General features: G+C 38.9%; 1 protein-coding gene across 1 annotated transcript; it reads right to left on the reverse strand.

Annotated features, from left to right (window-relative positions):
- Positions 1–15,598, reverse strand: CALM2 (calmodulin 2). Its single transcript, XM_012473732.3, has 6 exons — positions 15,497–15,598; positions 9,879–9,909; positions 2,255–2,398; positions 2,064–2,170; positions 1,539–1,674; positions 1–643 (listed from the first exon to the last, which is right to left on the reverse strand). Exons 1-6 carry the CDS (start codon positions 15,497–15,499, stop codon positions 615–617), a joined length of 450 nt encoding a protein of 149 aa, XP_012329155.1. The 5' UTR covers positions 15,500–15,598; the 3' UTR covers positions 1–614.
- Between the last annotated feature and the right edge of the window lie 494 nt (positions 15,599–16,092).

Consider the following 16,092-nt stretch of genomic DNA (forward strand, 5'->3'; position numbering starts at 1 on the left):
TAAGTTGTAATTTTTTTATTGGAAAACAAATATACAACTTGGAATGGATTTGAGGCAAATTGTGCCATAAGCAGATTTTCTTTAAGTGGCTAAAACAAAGTTTAAAAAGCAAGTAACAATAAAAGAAAATGTTTCTGGTACAGGACCAGCAGTACAAAAAAATAGTGTACGAGTACCTGGATAATACACCCGTTTTGCAATAGTGCAACTTTTAAGTACATATTGTTGACTGTCCATAGTCCACGCAGAGTTACAACTCCACACTTCAACAACAACATGCTGACAGTTCCTAAAGAAAACTACTTTAAAAAAAGGCATAACCCAGATGTTCCCTCATTTGACCAACTCCATCTAACTTTAGATGTGCAGAAGGGCTTAGATATATCCAGAGTAAGCCACATGCAACATGTTACTTGATCAATTTTCTAAAATAAGGTTTCAGGACGATGACAGTAAGATAAGGGAAGAAAACATGGAGGAATGAAGTCCTAATTACTATACATGCATATTTTTTTTTGACAGTAGGGAGAAACCTTTTACAGATAAGTTACAAACAAAGAAAAGGCAAATAAACAATTTTGTACAAGAAATTTAACACATTCTGTACAAGGTCTTCACTTTGCTGTCATCATTTGTACAAACTCTGAAAAAGAAGAAGTACATAAAAAATTTGAGTCAATAGCAAAAGACTGATTAAAAAAAAAAATCACATTTACTCAATCACTGAATATTCTTTCCATTCCTCTTTCTCCTTCCTTGGAATTAAGTACAGAGGAAAGCTGGTTTATTGCCCAGGCTGGAACTTCATTAACCGTAACTATTCAAGATTATTAAGAAGAGCCAAATTAATGCTTTAGATAAGCTAATATAAAAAGGGCATTCTTGGCTCTTAGTTTAGACTTGAATACTGCTGGGTTGGGTTACAAGTCAATATTGTAAATTCAGTGCTATGGATTAGGTTTAATTTTTATAATATTGAATTTTATGCTGTTTTCTAAGTAGTGACATCACGAAAAAATAAAAAGTTTTACTGAAAATCCTTCCGTTTCTAAATGCCTTGCTTCATGATATGGCCATCTCAAAGTTAACAGTCAGATATGATACTTTTGAAGCACATGTAAACTTTAGTTTCAGACTAAAGCCAATTAGAGAAAAAAGATAATACAGTGGGGGAAAAGAAAGTCACATTAATTTCATTTTGGGAAACTCAGATTAAGTGTGCTTTCCACATTGTTCCACAATCCGAAATCAAAATTGTACAGTGCTTCTCACTTTACATATGAATCACCCAAGAATCTTAAAATGCCAATTCCAGGTGTAGGGGTAGAACCTGATGGTAAATATTTCTAAATTAAGTTCTCAGGTGAGAGCAATGTTGCCTAGCCTGCAGACAACACACTGAATTAACAAAATGTTAAATATAAGTAACTGTTTTAGCATCCTAATTTGGGGGAGAAGTGTCACTAATTCTGATCAGATACCTAACAAGCACCTCTAACTTAAAAAAGTGAAGAATGTGGTGAGACTGAAAGATTTACCTTCATAGTTTACTTGACCATCACCATCAATATCTGCTTCCCTGATCATTTCATCAACTTCTTCATCTGTTAATTTCTCTCCAAGGTTTGTCATCACATGGCGAAGTTCTGCAGCACTAATATAGCCATTGCCATCCTAGAAAAAAATTTAGTATAGTTTCTGAGTAAAATTACAGACTTAAAGAGTTGGAATGGAAATTCAGTAAGTTTACTACCAAATTTCACATTAGGGGGAAAAACATACTTTAAAAATGCATACAAATCTACACAGTTGACCTATAAATGTCATTAAGAGCCAAGCAAAATGTCCTATACTGAAATCACTATTTCCGAGTCCTGAAGTCAAGTGACACCTCCTTTGACAAGATTAATGCAATACATATATTAGAAAATCTATACTGAATTCTTAAAAACCTTTTGCTTGATGATTAAGGTATGCTGGTAAATCATCAGAAAAGCCTTCATAATGCGTCCTGGTATCTTCATTTCATTCTCAAAATCTGACATATCCAGTCTTTGACCTACCTTATCAAACACACGGAATGCTTCTCTAATTTCTTCTTCACTGTCTGTGTCTTTCATTTTTCTTGCCATCATTGTCAGAAATTCAGGAAAGTCAATTGTGCCATTACCTGAAATGGTTTAGTTGAAACATCAAAATAGAGTATCATTATCATTTCTTCATCTCCTCCCACCCTCCAAAATTAAAGACTTACCATCAGCATCTACTTCATTAATCATGTCCTGTAACTCTGCTTCTGTGGGATTCTGCCCAAGAGACCTCATTACAGTTCCCAATTCCTTTGTTGTTATAGTTCCATCACCATCTTTGTCAAATAGTGAAAAAGCTTCTTTGAATTCTGTTTGAAAGACCACAATTCAAATACACAGGTTAGCAATAAAACGTAACCTAAATGAAATGTATTAACTCTTAAAGCCTACTCGGTGGTGGGATCGTGCCAGTGAATAGCCACTGCACTTCAGCCTGGGCAACATTTAAGACCACATGTCTCAAAAAAACCCAAAAAACTTTTAAAGCAAAAATACATATGGAGACATCATCTGAAATATGACTGATTACTAAACAATTAGGTGACAAAACCTTATGATAATATTTCAAACATTTTTGGCCAATCATACCACTGTATTTTCATGTTGATCTACCAAGGAATTTTTCATTAAAAATCTCACAGGGAACTCTTAATATCTAGACCAGATAAAAATAAAATTATCCTAGGTTTGCAGAGGAAAATAACCAAATCCCCAAACGACTGGCTTCTCTATTTTTCACTGAAGCTGCTCTGTGGACCATAAATCAAAATTACAGATCTAACCTAAGACTACTGGTACCCAAATACAATCCACAGAGTAAGTATACTATTTATATGTACTGTGTTTAGTTAGCCAGTATGTCTAAATCAATCACCTACTAAATTAAAAGAGGCTACTTTCCCTTTCTAGTAAGGCAGGAGAAGGGACTATTAACAGTCTATAATAACAATGGACTGATCAAGATTTGAATGTCCAGTTTTAGCTAAATGCATGTCACTAGAACAAAGATCATTTTGAGTTTTCTTCGGAATATTAAAACCCCAACCTTGTAATACAGGGAAACAAATTATTCCTTAAGATCTTCTTGTGATAGTATGTTCTTTCTAGAGGAAAGCTGCTGGTACAACACTCCAGACTACCTGGCTTCATTCACCATGTACGGATAAAGAAACTAAAACAGGCTGGGTGCGGTAGGCTCACACCTGTAATCCTAGCACTTTGGGAAGCCACGGTGGGCAGATTGCCTAAGCTCAGGAGTTCGAGACTACTCTGGGCAACACAAGAAACCCTGTCTCTACTAAAATAAAACTTTAACATGGTGGCGAGCACCTGTAATCCCAGCTACTTGGGAAGCTAAGGCAGGAGAATTGCTTGAACCTGGGAGGCAGAGGTTGTAGTGAGCCAAGATCCCATCACTGCACTCCAGCCTGGGCAACAGAGCAAGATTCCAACCCGCCCCGGGCGGGGGTGGGTGGTGGGGAGGAAAGAAACCAAAACAGCCTAACTTTGATACTGCAAAATTATACCAGTGAGTAAATAATAAAACTAGTATTTTCCACTTAAGTCTTTTTCCAGAAGATATTGGACCCTATCAGCAAACAAATACAAAAAGTTTCCAAGTTCATGAGACCATTAAGCTTCCCCAACATAGCCATACATTTGAAAATGTATGAGACACACGTTTAGGAAATGATATACCTTCTTTTCAGTCCAAGGCCAATTTATTCCCTGCCTGTTTATCGCTACTCCAATTTGCATACCTTCCAGTTTCATTCCATCATATTACTCCTTCTCTGTACTCAACTATTCTGCTAATTTGCCCATTACCACATAAATAACTTCATATCTCTTACCTTAAAACTAAATTGAAACCTTAGTTATATTTTAAGTGCTTGCCCTAATCTTTCCCCAAATTTTGGAAGGCACCACTGGCTCATACCAATTTCCTCTCTCCTAACAATCCACTATTAAAATGATACACAGCTTCAACTCATCCCTGAAAATGCTGAGTTTACCAATGACCACTAGTCACCCACCCAATCCACCAAGTATGTTTCAGTGTGAAGCCATATGGCATTAAAAACTAAAATGAGACTTTGTAACTTGACTACTGGGTTAGAATTTCCTAGCTCTGTTCCTTCTCCTGGCAATGTAATCTGGGCAAGTTATAAACCTTTTCTGCCTCAGCTTCCTTATGTCTGTGAAATAGCATAAATGTGCCCAATATGTGGGGTAACACAGTATACCATGCCCACAAGGGTGTTCACCTGGCCATCCCAACCAAATTAAAAAAAAAAAAAAATTAGTATGTGTAAAACACTTAGAACTGTGTCCAACAAATAAATACTTAATAAATGTCAAGATAAAGATGATCTCATTTTGTTGCAGCATCCAAAACTGCATGGAAAAACTCTCAAAACTTCTACTGGCCTTCATAACAGTACTTTGATTTTCCTCCTACCATACACTGACAAAGGCTCTTACTCCTGTCTCTTATATCTAGATGTGACCAACTTTTTCCTTTTTTTTTTTCACTTACAATGAAGATTTCTTTAGTCGACTCATTTCACTCAATACCTTTATTTCTGGCTGTCTACAGGATATATCTCCCCTGGCTGATCACAAGCAAGACATATGAAAATGAATTCTATACTCCCAAGCAACCCTAGGGATACTAGCAAAAGCCAAACAGCCAACTCTTTCCACCTGAAATCTGTCAACAAGTCTTGAATTCTACCAATTAAATACTGCCTGATTTTTCCTCCATCTCTACAACCAGTATTTTAGTTCAAAGTCTCCATCATCTTTTGCCTAGCTATTACAATTGCCTCCTAACTGCCTTCTTTCTTATTTCAGTATTACTTGTTTCTAGAGAAATTCATCTAATACCAAGCAGAAGTTTAGTACCACACTAATAATTGATTCTATAAAAATAGTATACAGTGCTAACCTAGATCAACCTAATGACAAAAATAGATCAGGGAGTCTCCACCTACAAATAGCATGATTGATAAAAAGACATTTCAATTTTACTAAGTTTTTAAACAGAATGTAGAAATATCTAGAAATACATATATTAGCGTTCAGACACATTGCACCTAATATAGGTTACAAAAAAATTAAAGGACTTTGAGATATGTATTTGTTTATATTACATTCTCTGCTATAAGCATCTTTTAACACTACCATTAGGTGCATAAATTCCCAATGTTTAGCAGTAATCACCTTTCTATTATGATTTAACAAAAAGCTAAAATACTGGAAGATGCATAGTGTAAAATTATCTATGTATAACTTTCAATACGTTTTAAAATCTATTAACACTTAAAATGTTTGCTCGAATAAGTAAAATGCAGAAAATAAAACTGTCTATGCTAACACTGCTATTTATATTACTCATTCAAGAAAGGAATAACATTTCTTTTAAAATTAAAATTTTATTCCAAATTTCTTGTATTTTTACACTAAAAAGTAAAAAATACCTACAAGAACTCAAAATAAAAACCCCGAAGTACAATTTCAATTCACCTGCCTTTATAGTTTACCTGTACTTCAAAACTAGCATATAATTCTAAACAGTTAACTCCCAGGAATGACTTGAAATATAAATCCAGGAGTCAAAACCTAAACACACAATAAAGACAACGGGCCCTGAATGTCACAGAACAGCTATCTTCTACATAATTGACAGGTATAAAGAACCTACCAAGATCCATTTTAGCTATGACCAAATTGAAACTTTCAGAAAAATTTATTACTCAAGTTTTATTTGTTCATTAGCAACCTCAGGGCCCTTCCCTAGTTTATTACCTAAATGTACAATTTTATTAAAATAACATTTTAAAAACTTTATTAAAATATGTTATCACAAGATAATTATAAAACTAATCAAATGACTGTTTATTAACTTTTATTTCTTCACAAAATTCTGAACTTGATAATCCCTTAAAGATCATGTATTGGAACTCTTGGCACTTACTGCAATTTTTGCTATACGTTAACATTAATATTTTTATCAAACAAATTTGGACCTTGAAATTAAGGTTTAGGGGTGAATTTCTTAAGGAAAAAATACTATATATTTTTCCTATCAGTCTTCCAAAGGTCAAAGAGCAACAACTAATGACATCATGGCAGAGTTATCAATAAAATGAACTTATTAGTGATGTCATACTAGACTAGAATGTGCTATATGACCAGGTAATATAAAAAATTTTAGGCCCGGCACAGTGGCTCATGCCTATAATACCAACATTTTGGGAGGCCAAGGTGGGTGGATCACCTGAGATCAGGAGTTCAAGACCAGCCTGGCCAACATGGTGAAACCCCATCCCTACTAAAAATACAAAAACTAGCCAGGCGGGGTGGCACACGCCTATAATCCCAGCTACTTGGGAGACTGAGGCAGAATTGCTTGAACTCAGGTGGTGGAGGTTACAGTGAGCAGAGATCGTGCTACTGCATGCCAGCCTGGGCAACAGCAAAGCTCCATCTCAAAAAAAAAATTAATTTTTTTTTTAGTAACTTCAACTGAACAAGTATGTTTTTCTCTAGAGTAAGTTTTTTTTAAAAAAAACCTGTATTATCACATGATAAAAATAACTTTAAAAGTACCAGAGTATATTCAATATTGCATTACATGTTTGAAGCTTTTTAGTTTTGGTGGTGGGGACAAACAGATCCTCTAAGATGTTAGTGGTCACCAGCACTTTTAATTAAAAAAAAAAAAAAAAAATTTTTTTTTTCTTTTGCTTTTTTTGAGACAGAGTCTTGCTCCGTCACCCAGGCTGGAGTGCAATGGTGCAATCTAGGCTCAATTCAACCTTTGCCTCCCGGGTTCAAGTGATTCTCCTGCCTCAGCCTCCCTAGTAGCTGGGATTACAAGTGTGGGCCACAACACCTGGCTAATTTTTGTATTTTTAGTAGAGATGGGGTTTCCCCATGTTGGTCAGGCTGGTCTCAAAACTCCTCGTTATCTGCCTGCCTCTGTCTCCTAAACTGCTGGGATTACAGGCGTGAGCCACCATGCCTGGCCATTTTTTTTGCGACACGGTCTTACTGTGTTGCCCAGGCTGATCTTGAACTCCTGGGCTCAAGCAGTCCCCCTGCTTCAGCCTCCCAAAGTGCTGGAATTAGACATGAACCACCACCAGCCACCAGCAATTACAACTTACCATATAAAAAAACTGCCTTCATCTCAAAGGTAAATATTAAAATATACCAAATTTAGGAGGAAGAGACTAAGAGAGCAGGCAGAAGAATTCTTAGGACAGTTGTGTTCTAGAACTTTTTTATGTTACTCTTTGAGAATAAAATTTATTCAATGATTACTATGTGGCAGGTACTGGGCCTACAAAACAGAACAAAAAGGTCCCAGACTTCATATAATTTTTATTTTAGTAGCATAAAAGTTTTGGTTCCTCTGCCCTAAATCTTAACTAAAACCTAGCGGGGAGGGGCGGGAGGTCCCAAGGAATGGCTTAGAAATCTGTGGTCTAGGAAAAGGCAGAGTAAAAAGAGAACCTAAGAACAGATTTTCCCCCCTACTCTCATTGGAAACCTAATTTTATGATGAAACCCAACAAAAAGACAGAATTTATCTTAAATACAATAAAGAGAACAGGTCCCAAATGTCACAGTTTTGATGAACTACAAGTATTCTTTAAAAATGCTATCAGGCCAGGTGCAGTGGCTCACGCCTGTAATCCCAGCACTTTGGGAGGCCAAGGCAGGCAAATCACCTGAGGTCAGGAGTTCAAGACCAGCCTGACCAACGTGGAGAAACCCGTCTCTACTAAAAATACAAAATTAGCCAGGCGTGGTAGCATGTGCCTGTAATCCCAGCAAGTCAGGAGGCTGAGGCAGGAGAATCACTTGAACCTGGGAGGTGGAGGTGGTGGTGAGCTGAGATCGTGCCACTGCACTCCAGCCTGGGCAACAAGAGCAAAACCTGGTCTCAAAAATAAGTAAATAAATAAAAATGCTATCAGTCACTAAAGATGGATCCTCTTGTATTAATAGATACAAACTTTTTTTTGAGACAGAGTCTCACTCTGTCGCCCAGGCTGGAGTGCAGGGGCGCGATCTTACCTTGGCCTCCCAAAATGCTGGGATTGTAGGCATGAGCCACTGCGTCCGGCCAACAAAACTTTTCTTTTTAGAGAAAGTGTTAGGAGAGCAGTAATGACCATTAACCATGCAATAGTGACATTAAGTAACAATTTTCTACCCTACAATTTTCTACAACTACCTGACTGGGAATATTGAGAAATGAAAGACAGGTGTATTAAAGAAGGTCAGAGTTTAAGACTGAAAGTATTAGCCTGAGATAGTTTGTGAAGGAGACATTATGTCAAAAAAAAAAAAAAAATACTTCAGAAAAACATTTTGATGATACATTTATTTTTCTTTATTTTGTAGCGATGAGTGCCTCACTATATTGCCCAGGCTGGTCTCTGCGCTCAAGTGATCCTGCTGCCTCAGCCTCCCAAAGTGCCAAGATGACCAGCCACCAGGCCCCAGTCTTTTTCTTTTGAGGAGACATGCGATCAAATCGGTGATACATTTAAAACAGTGCAACTCAACAAAAAAAATTATTCCCAAAACTGTTTGCTTCAAAACACTCAATACATGTAAATTTACCAACCTCAGAAAGTAAAAACTAAGTTTAAGTCAAATTACACAATAAGTAAAAATAAAACCTGCTTAAGTTTATCTTTAATACTAATAGCTTTCTACCTACAGGCCTATTAAATAGTATTTGTGATGAATATTTGAGGTGACTAGTATAATTTTGGTATCCCCCAAATTTCTACATTCTTATGGAAGTGGAGAACATGCTTTAAACAGGTTATATAGCTGAGTTCCAACTGGGCTTCTCATTTTCTCTAACATTAGAAAAAGTGCTCAAATGTTTTTAAGCTCTTATCAAACCCTTCCTGCTTACAGTGAAAACTGTGGCAGATAAACTGCTTGCTGCTCATACTAATAAAGTCTCTAATGAAAACAAAGGAATAGTTTGCAAAGCATTTCAACACTACAATTAAAAAACAACAACAAACTTCAGTAAGGAAAGAAAAAACATTTCCCTAACACTGACATTAACCAGTCATCTCAAAGTATAAGGATAAATAAAAAGTATTAATGTTCTATGGGATGGCATAAAGAGAACATCACATACAATTATGTAATAATTTCACATACTTTCCATAGCAAACTAAAGGGGACAAGATTTAAGCAGCTTCAATAGCTGTCACTGCTTTTTAAAAGAAAAATCCATACTGCTACGGTGACATTTATAAAATAGAATGCCAACTTCTTAAATATGCAATTCTTAGGTTAAAATATTAGCTAATTTTAACTAGGGTAAATTCAGTGTTCCTTTCTGATTCTCCATTTCAAGTTGCCTCAGTTACTTCTTGGCTCCCTTTCTCTTGTGGAGACTGATTTGAAGTTAAACTGTTAACTAACCCAGAATTCCTGTTCTATACTAAGGTAGTCTTCAAAAATAACAAAACAAAGACCACCACTACTACACCACAAGGCTCCAAAGTATATCCACACAGACTAAAATACATATCTTTAATTACAATTAGCCCCGCCCATCTTTCACAGGCAACTTGACAATCCCACTTGCCAAAGCAGGCTGAATTACTATAAGACATTACACCTATGTTAGTATCCATGACATATACCACAGTCAATTCTTTCATACAAGTCTCTTATTCTGAAGTAGGCTATTCAATTTATAACAATCTAATGGGTACAATCTAGCTGAGTATTTCTCACCTGCAATCTGCTCTTCAGTCAGTTGGTCAGCCTACGAGATCAAAGAGATAGGTTAGTGACTTGAGAGCATGTAGATTAGCAGTTATGTAAACAAGTTTAAAACCTTTCAAGGGTTACCCAGTACTGTTTCATTTAGTTCCAGCAACAAACACATCTGGGTAGAAAATGCACACATCTGGTTTATCTTATCTTCAAAGCTAAGCTTTAAGTTTAAGATACACAAATACTTAAAAATATGTTTCAAACTATACTTTAGAATCCAAAAGAAACATTGCTTCCTTTTTCAACATTAGAATAGTTAAACTTAAGCTTACTTCTATGCCAGAAATAAATCACCAGAAATTCCCACTGAATCAAAATGCTTCAGGATCACAAAATGAAAATTACTCCCACAAATGGTTAAACACATCATTTTGAAATCAAAGTGATCTTCCAAAACTTAAAAAAAAAAAGGGGGGGGAGGGCAATAAGCTCTTATTCCTTCTCACCCAGCAGGTAAATGCAAAGAATTCAGAGTTCTGAACATCTGAACTACAATACTTACCAAATGTTTAAAAGTTCGGCCATCCATTTTCTCTTGGTTTTTAAAATCCCAAACTAAGGCTAAGGCTTGTGATATTTTTTAATAGCACTTGGTTTTCTTCAGAAAATATTTTCTGGCATTTGCTAAAACCTATTATAAATTTTATCCTTACTCAATCTTAACAATAACCTTATAATGGCAATATCCCCTATCTTATAGATTAGGAATGAAGCTAGGGTTAAATGGGGGTGGGAAAGACAAAATTAGTAGAACCAAGATAAAGCACTAAGGTGTCAGACACATCCAGTAACTTTTAGCTTTTAATTCAGACCACCGTAATATATAAAGATGATTGCAAAATATCCAGACTCCTTGTTGTATTCTTTGAACATGTACTTTTTTCAATGCTTATTAGTATATACATCCATGAAGCAACTGCTTATGGAGTATTGAGAAACACAGCCAAGAAACAGCCTATCTAAAATCCCTATCAACATGGGAGTCAAATATACAATGATTAATCCATTCATTTATTTGTAGTAAAAGAAAAATAAACATTGCCTGGTTTAATTCTTTTTAAATGAACACATCCCTGGGAAAAGTAACACCTTAATGTGGAATAGCCTCACATTTTCTCTAGGGCACAGCATGAGACAATTCGAGAATGAATTCAGAAAGTAGTTTATTTTCCCTGCTCAACAATTTTTATTTGACCACGATGTAAATAAAATTCATTAAAAAAAAAAAGCTGGTAATTTAAAATTGAAGAGGCAATAATTAAGTTCAAATAGAGTCTGTAAAATAAAAATGTATCCACTTTTATCCCCAAAGTCCAAATCCTCCACCAACAAATATTTGGTGTGAAGTCCGTCACAGATTGTTTTCCCAAAGAATAAAGTTTAAAATCCAGTAAATCTACTGAGTTATTTACTTTGTTACAATAGAAGCTACATTACTTCAGTTTATTGCATTTTGCAGAACTTCCATCATTTCTGAAAGGAAGGACCACCTGGCATGGTGTGGGGGTGAAGCATAAAGTTCTGAGTCACAGTTAGGCTATCCCACAGTATCCCAGCTCTGCCATTTAACAGCTGTGTGACCTTGGACATGGTACTCAACCTCTGATAGTCAACTTCATTTGTAACACAAGAATAACAATACTTACCTTGTAGGGTTGTGTGCAAAGTGAGATGCTATGTACAAACATAGCCTAGAGTTAATGGTAACTATTATTTTATACAAATTAAAGAACCTACAATGTTAAGTATCAACCTGACTAGCTCAATTTCCACACAGAATGTAGACGTGCATGGCGTTTATTAAGCCCTTTATGGTAAGCCTACTCCATTTAATGTAACTTTAAGCCAAGAAAATTTATGCAAACTAAATCTACAAGGTCCAACCCAGGGACAGATGCAGCAGGTGACATCAGTTTAAGAGTTAAAAAACGTTGAGCTAAACGTGTGGCAGATACTGCAGCCTGTGTGAAAGTTGAGGGATCCTATACTCTGTACAGGAAGAGAGACAGGTTTGTTCTCTCTACATGATGGAGGGTGGTGGGGGATGGGATTTTGGGAAGGCTCCCATATATCAAACGTGAGAGGCTTTAGGAAGAAGCGAAGATGTTAGCAATTAAGGAACCACTGTCCAATTTTGCTTGGTAAGTAAAAATTTAGGGACCTCATACCATCTTGTCGAACTCCCTACACCTCAAAGCAAATGCAATCTTGGAAGAAATCACAAAAATGAGCTTCAAGGAATCAACTAACCACCCAAGAGACTAAATTACTCACATAACCTGAAAGCTCTCAATTTTGCTTGGAAGGTTGAGAAGCTTTTTGTATTTACTACTTATCCAGAGTTCAAGGTTTTAGAATAAACTTTACCAGCAATATCCAGATTAAAGCCTACTCTAAAGCAAGAAGACTTGCTAGCACTAACTTTCCCAACTGCTACAAAGGCAAACAAATTTGGTTCTTCCTTCTGTTTCCAAGGAGTGTCATTTTCTTAGAAGAACCAGAAGAATTATACTTTTAGGAAAACTCAAGCTCATTAACATGTATGTTTATCTCACTAAAGTGAAATATAATTCACTAGAGAGATGACTTGTTCTTACTGTTATTTCTGTAGCTATTGATTTAATTCTTCCCACTGCTCTTGCCACTCCACAGATTCCTAGGCATTATTAGTGTGCTACTCTCAGGTTCCTCCCTAGACCTCTTGGACTAGAATGTGCATTTTGGAGAACCATAGGTGATCTGTCAACACTAAGAAACACGAACCTGTATTACATTAGTGACCTAAAGTGAATACATTATGTATTCCTACATGCCAGTTTATTCAGTGAAAGGTAGTTAAAAAAACAATCTGAAGTTCTTATCTGAATAAATATGTGAGCCCACAGGTTTGAAATTAAACACAAACTGCTATCTTTCATCCATTCCTGTCTGCTCATTCCCCTCATCAGGTTCTACAACAAAGGATTCATATGGTTTTTCTACAATTACAGATTGTTTTACCTATGCCAAAAACAATGTAAATTATTTCATTAGGTTAAAAAGACACCTAATTCTGAAGAACAGCACTTACATAGCATCTCTCACCACAAGATCACTGGAACAAAATGGCTTCATAAAAATTAGGGCTATTACTAAAGGCCTAAATTCTAGCTGAAGCTAGAACTTCCTATATTTTAAAAGAGCCTGATCTTTTAATCTTCTGAGCCTAACAGAAACAGGCCTTACCAGAATAATTACTTAGACCCAAGTGACAAAAATTTTCTACCTTTATCTTTTTACTTACCTAATCACCCTGGCCTCAAAGACCTCTTGAAGCAATCCCGTTTTCAGTGAGCATATACTGACTACATGTAAACCCAAGAGAAGTTATATGAGCAATCTTACTTTACTTCCATATCAAATTTTTTTATACTTTAACTTGGAGTCCTAATTTTCTTGTTTTTTGAGAGACAGAGTCTCTTGCCCAGGGAGTGCAATGGTGTGATCACAGCTCACTACAGTCTCCAACTCCTGGGCCCAAGATGATCCTCCTGCCTCAGCCCACTGAGTATCCAGGACTACATGCACAGGCCACTATGCCCAGCTAATTTTTTTTTTTTATTGGAGTCCTAATTTAAAAGCTCAGTTTTCTAATTATATAGTTTTCTCAAGGCAACTTTCAAGTTTACTAATGGTATCTGTCAATTTTTATTAAGATTTTTTTTTTCCCGACTTTGTCTCTTCTAGTAAGAGATGTCAAATCTAACAGAAAACCCCAAAGCACCAGTGATGGAAACAGTAACTACAAAAGCTTAACACTGGGCAAGCGACCACAAAAGCGTAGATACCAACTCTACCAAGAAAAATCTATTCGAATTACTGATTCAATTATCAAAACTGACTGAGAAAACCTTACCCTTCGTTTATTTAAAAAAAAGCTTACTACTACACAGCCCTTAATGTTGACTACATATGCCTATAAATACATCTTACAGAGAGCAAATGTAACCAGCACATTCAAATTCAGAATACTTAAAACAAGATGAAGCGAATCTATCCAATTTCAATGAACGCTAGTTTTATTTAAAATGAACTCCTCTCCCCACACCCATACAGGCTGGAGGTTTCAGCTGGCAAGGATCCCCAACTCCTGTTTAAGATGTCACCTTGCCTCCTGGACACACCCATCGCTGTAACCACTTGGCAGAGGAACCACAAAATAAGTATCGCAGATTACTAACCTCGTTACAATTTTTTTTTTTTTTTTCCAGGAAAGAACATGATCTCCAGTCTGAGGTGACCGGAAAATGCTTTAAAAAATTTCCTGCTCCTCGCCCCATATATACTCCTCCATCACAGTATTAGACAGGCACCACACAAATGAAGTGTACGTTAAGACGACCTGGCAATTTCTACAAGGAAATTAGGGTCGTTTTCAAAGCAGCAGAAGGGGAAAAGTGTTTTACGTGGTCGTGGTTCTTGAACATTAGGACTGCACGTTGAATTTTCAAGAATAGAACAGACAGGGGCTCTTCAAAGACATCCTTTCAACTGTACGAGACCCGACCGACTTTCAGAAGGCAGTCACTCCGGAGCTTGCTTTTCTCCGGCGGTGAACAGGAAACGCCTGTAAATCCCTAAGCTGGAGCCGAACACTTTCCCTAACAAGATGTATATTGCGAGGATGCGCCCCTGACTTCAGGGGTAAAGCTAATTTCTTTCAACAACAGACACTTTAGAAAAAAAATTTTTTTAAAGCATCCGGCCTGGGGTGGTGGAAGACGCCCCAAGGCCCAGATGGAGCAGGAAGATTAAGGCTGCCAGAGGGGGATGGGAAACCGTCGAGGGCCCCCTCCCCCCGCTCATCCCCGCCAACGGCCCCGCAGCGTCGCGGAGATCTCCGCAGTCCTGCAGGTGCCAGCACAGCAGCTGGAGCTCAAGCGGAGCTGAGCGGGGCGGCGGCTCCGGGTCTCGCGCGGCGCTCTCCCGCCCCGCCCCCACCGGCCGCTCCCTGCGCGGCGCAGGCTCGGCCCACACAGCGCGCCGCCCGCCAGCCCACCGGACCCCAGCACGCGGAGGACGCGGGCAAACGACGGCGCCGGCGCTCGCCCCAGGGCCCCGCGGGCTCCTCCCGCCGCCTGGGCGCATGGCGGCTGCAAACGGACAAAGGCGCTTCCTGGCGCCCGCACTAACCGTCCGTTGGGGATTTGAATCCGGCCCCAGCTTGACCTTTCGAGACGCCCGACCGAAGGCTCTCTGCGCTCCCTCTCCTCATTGCTTCCACTTTCCTCCCCGTGCACTGGGCTGTCTCTCATGCCAGACCCATCATCCTCCAGCCAAGCCCCCAAGGAGCTTCACGACCTCGGGAGCTGTGCGTCCGGCCCTCAACTCACTAGAGGAAGCCCCCCTGAGGAGAATGGGGGTGGGGAGCACCTGCGACACAACCGTCGCGGGCGTCCCCGGCCTCTTTCGCGCCATCCCTCTGGCAGATACCACTCCTTGAAAGTGTAAGGGAGGCGAGTTTCCTTTCTTTAGTCAATTCAGTCCAGCCTCTTCCCCCCACAGGCCCAGCGCCGGCAGCTCAGCGAAGCACTCACCATGCTGCAAGCGCTACCGGTTTCCGAGACTCGACCACACAACCACTCGACTCGCTCGCTTCACTCGGACTAATTCTTCTCCTCCGCCCCCAGCGCCTCATAAACACCTCCCTCCGCCAGATCCCTCCGCCGCTTCCAGATAACGGAACATCACAAACGAGTCCCGGTCAACCCCCCCCTCCCCTCAAACTCTTCTCGGGACCTCTTTCTTCACAGTTATTTAGTCGATAATGCAAGAGATCAAGTAAAGTGGGCGAACGGATGACGTAAGTGGGTTTCATTCCCTAGCGAGCCGTTAAAAGGCTGGTGGAACGGCTCCTGAGGGGCGCTACTTTGCGGCGCGGAGGAGCATCGTGGCGGTGACGCGTAACCCGATGGTCGTTGAGCCAGCCGGTGATTGGCTGGTTCGTACCTGCAATGCGTCACCCGAGTGCGGCTTCTGCCGTTGCTGCTCCGGCCGCGCTGTCCTGGCAACTGCGCCAGGCGGCAGAGTCGCTGCTTTGCGCTTGGCTGGAGAACCTTCCTCCTCCACCCATTCTACCCTGCCACACTCACACGCTTTCCCGCCCCTTATTGAGGGGTAGAGGAAAACACCT

The sequence above is a fragment of the Aotus nancymaae genome, unplaced genomic scaffold (genome assembly GCF_030222135.1).
Source record: "Aotus nancymaae isolate 86718 unplaced genomic scaffold, 86718_ANA_hifiasm-v0.15.2.pri h1tg000057l, whole genome shotgun sequence".
NCBI classification, from domain to species: Eukaryota; Metazoa; Chordata; class Mammalia; order Primates; family Aotidae; genus Aotus; species Aotus nancymaae.

Excerpts from the sequence above, each read along its gene's own strand:
- CALM2 (XM_012473732.3), bottom strand. Across the intron at positions 2,171-2,254 it reads TAATGAAGTAGATGCTGATG|GTAATGGCACAATTGACTTT; the intron begins GTAAGTCTTTAA and ends AAACCATTTCAG. Across the intron at positions 644-1,538 it reads TGGTCAAGTAAACTATGAAG|AGTTTGTACAAATGATGACA; the intron begins GTAAATCTTTCA and ends CTTCTTTTTCAG.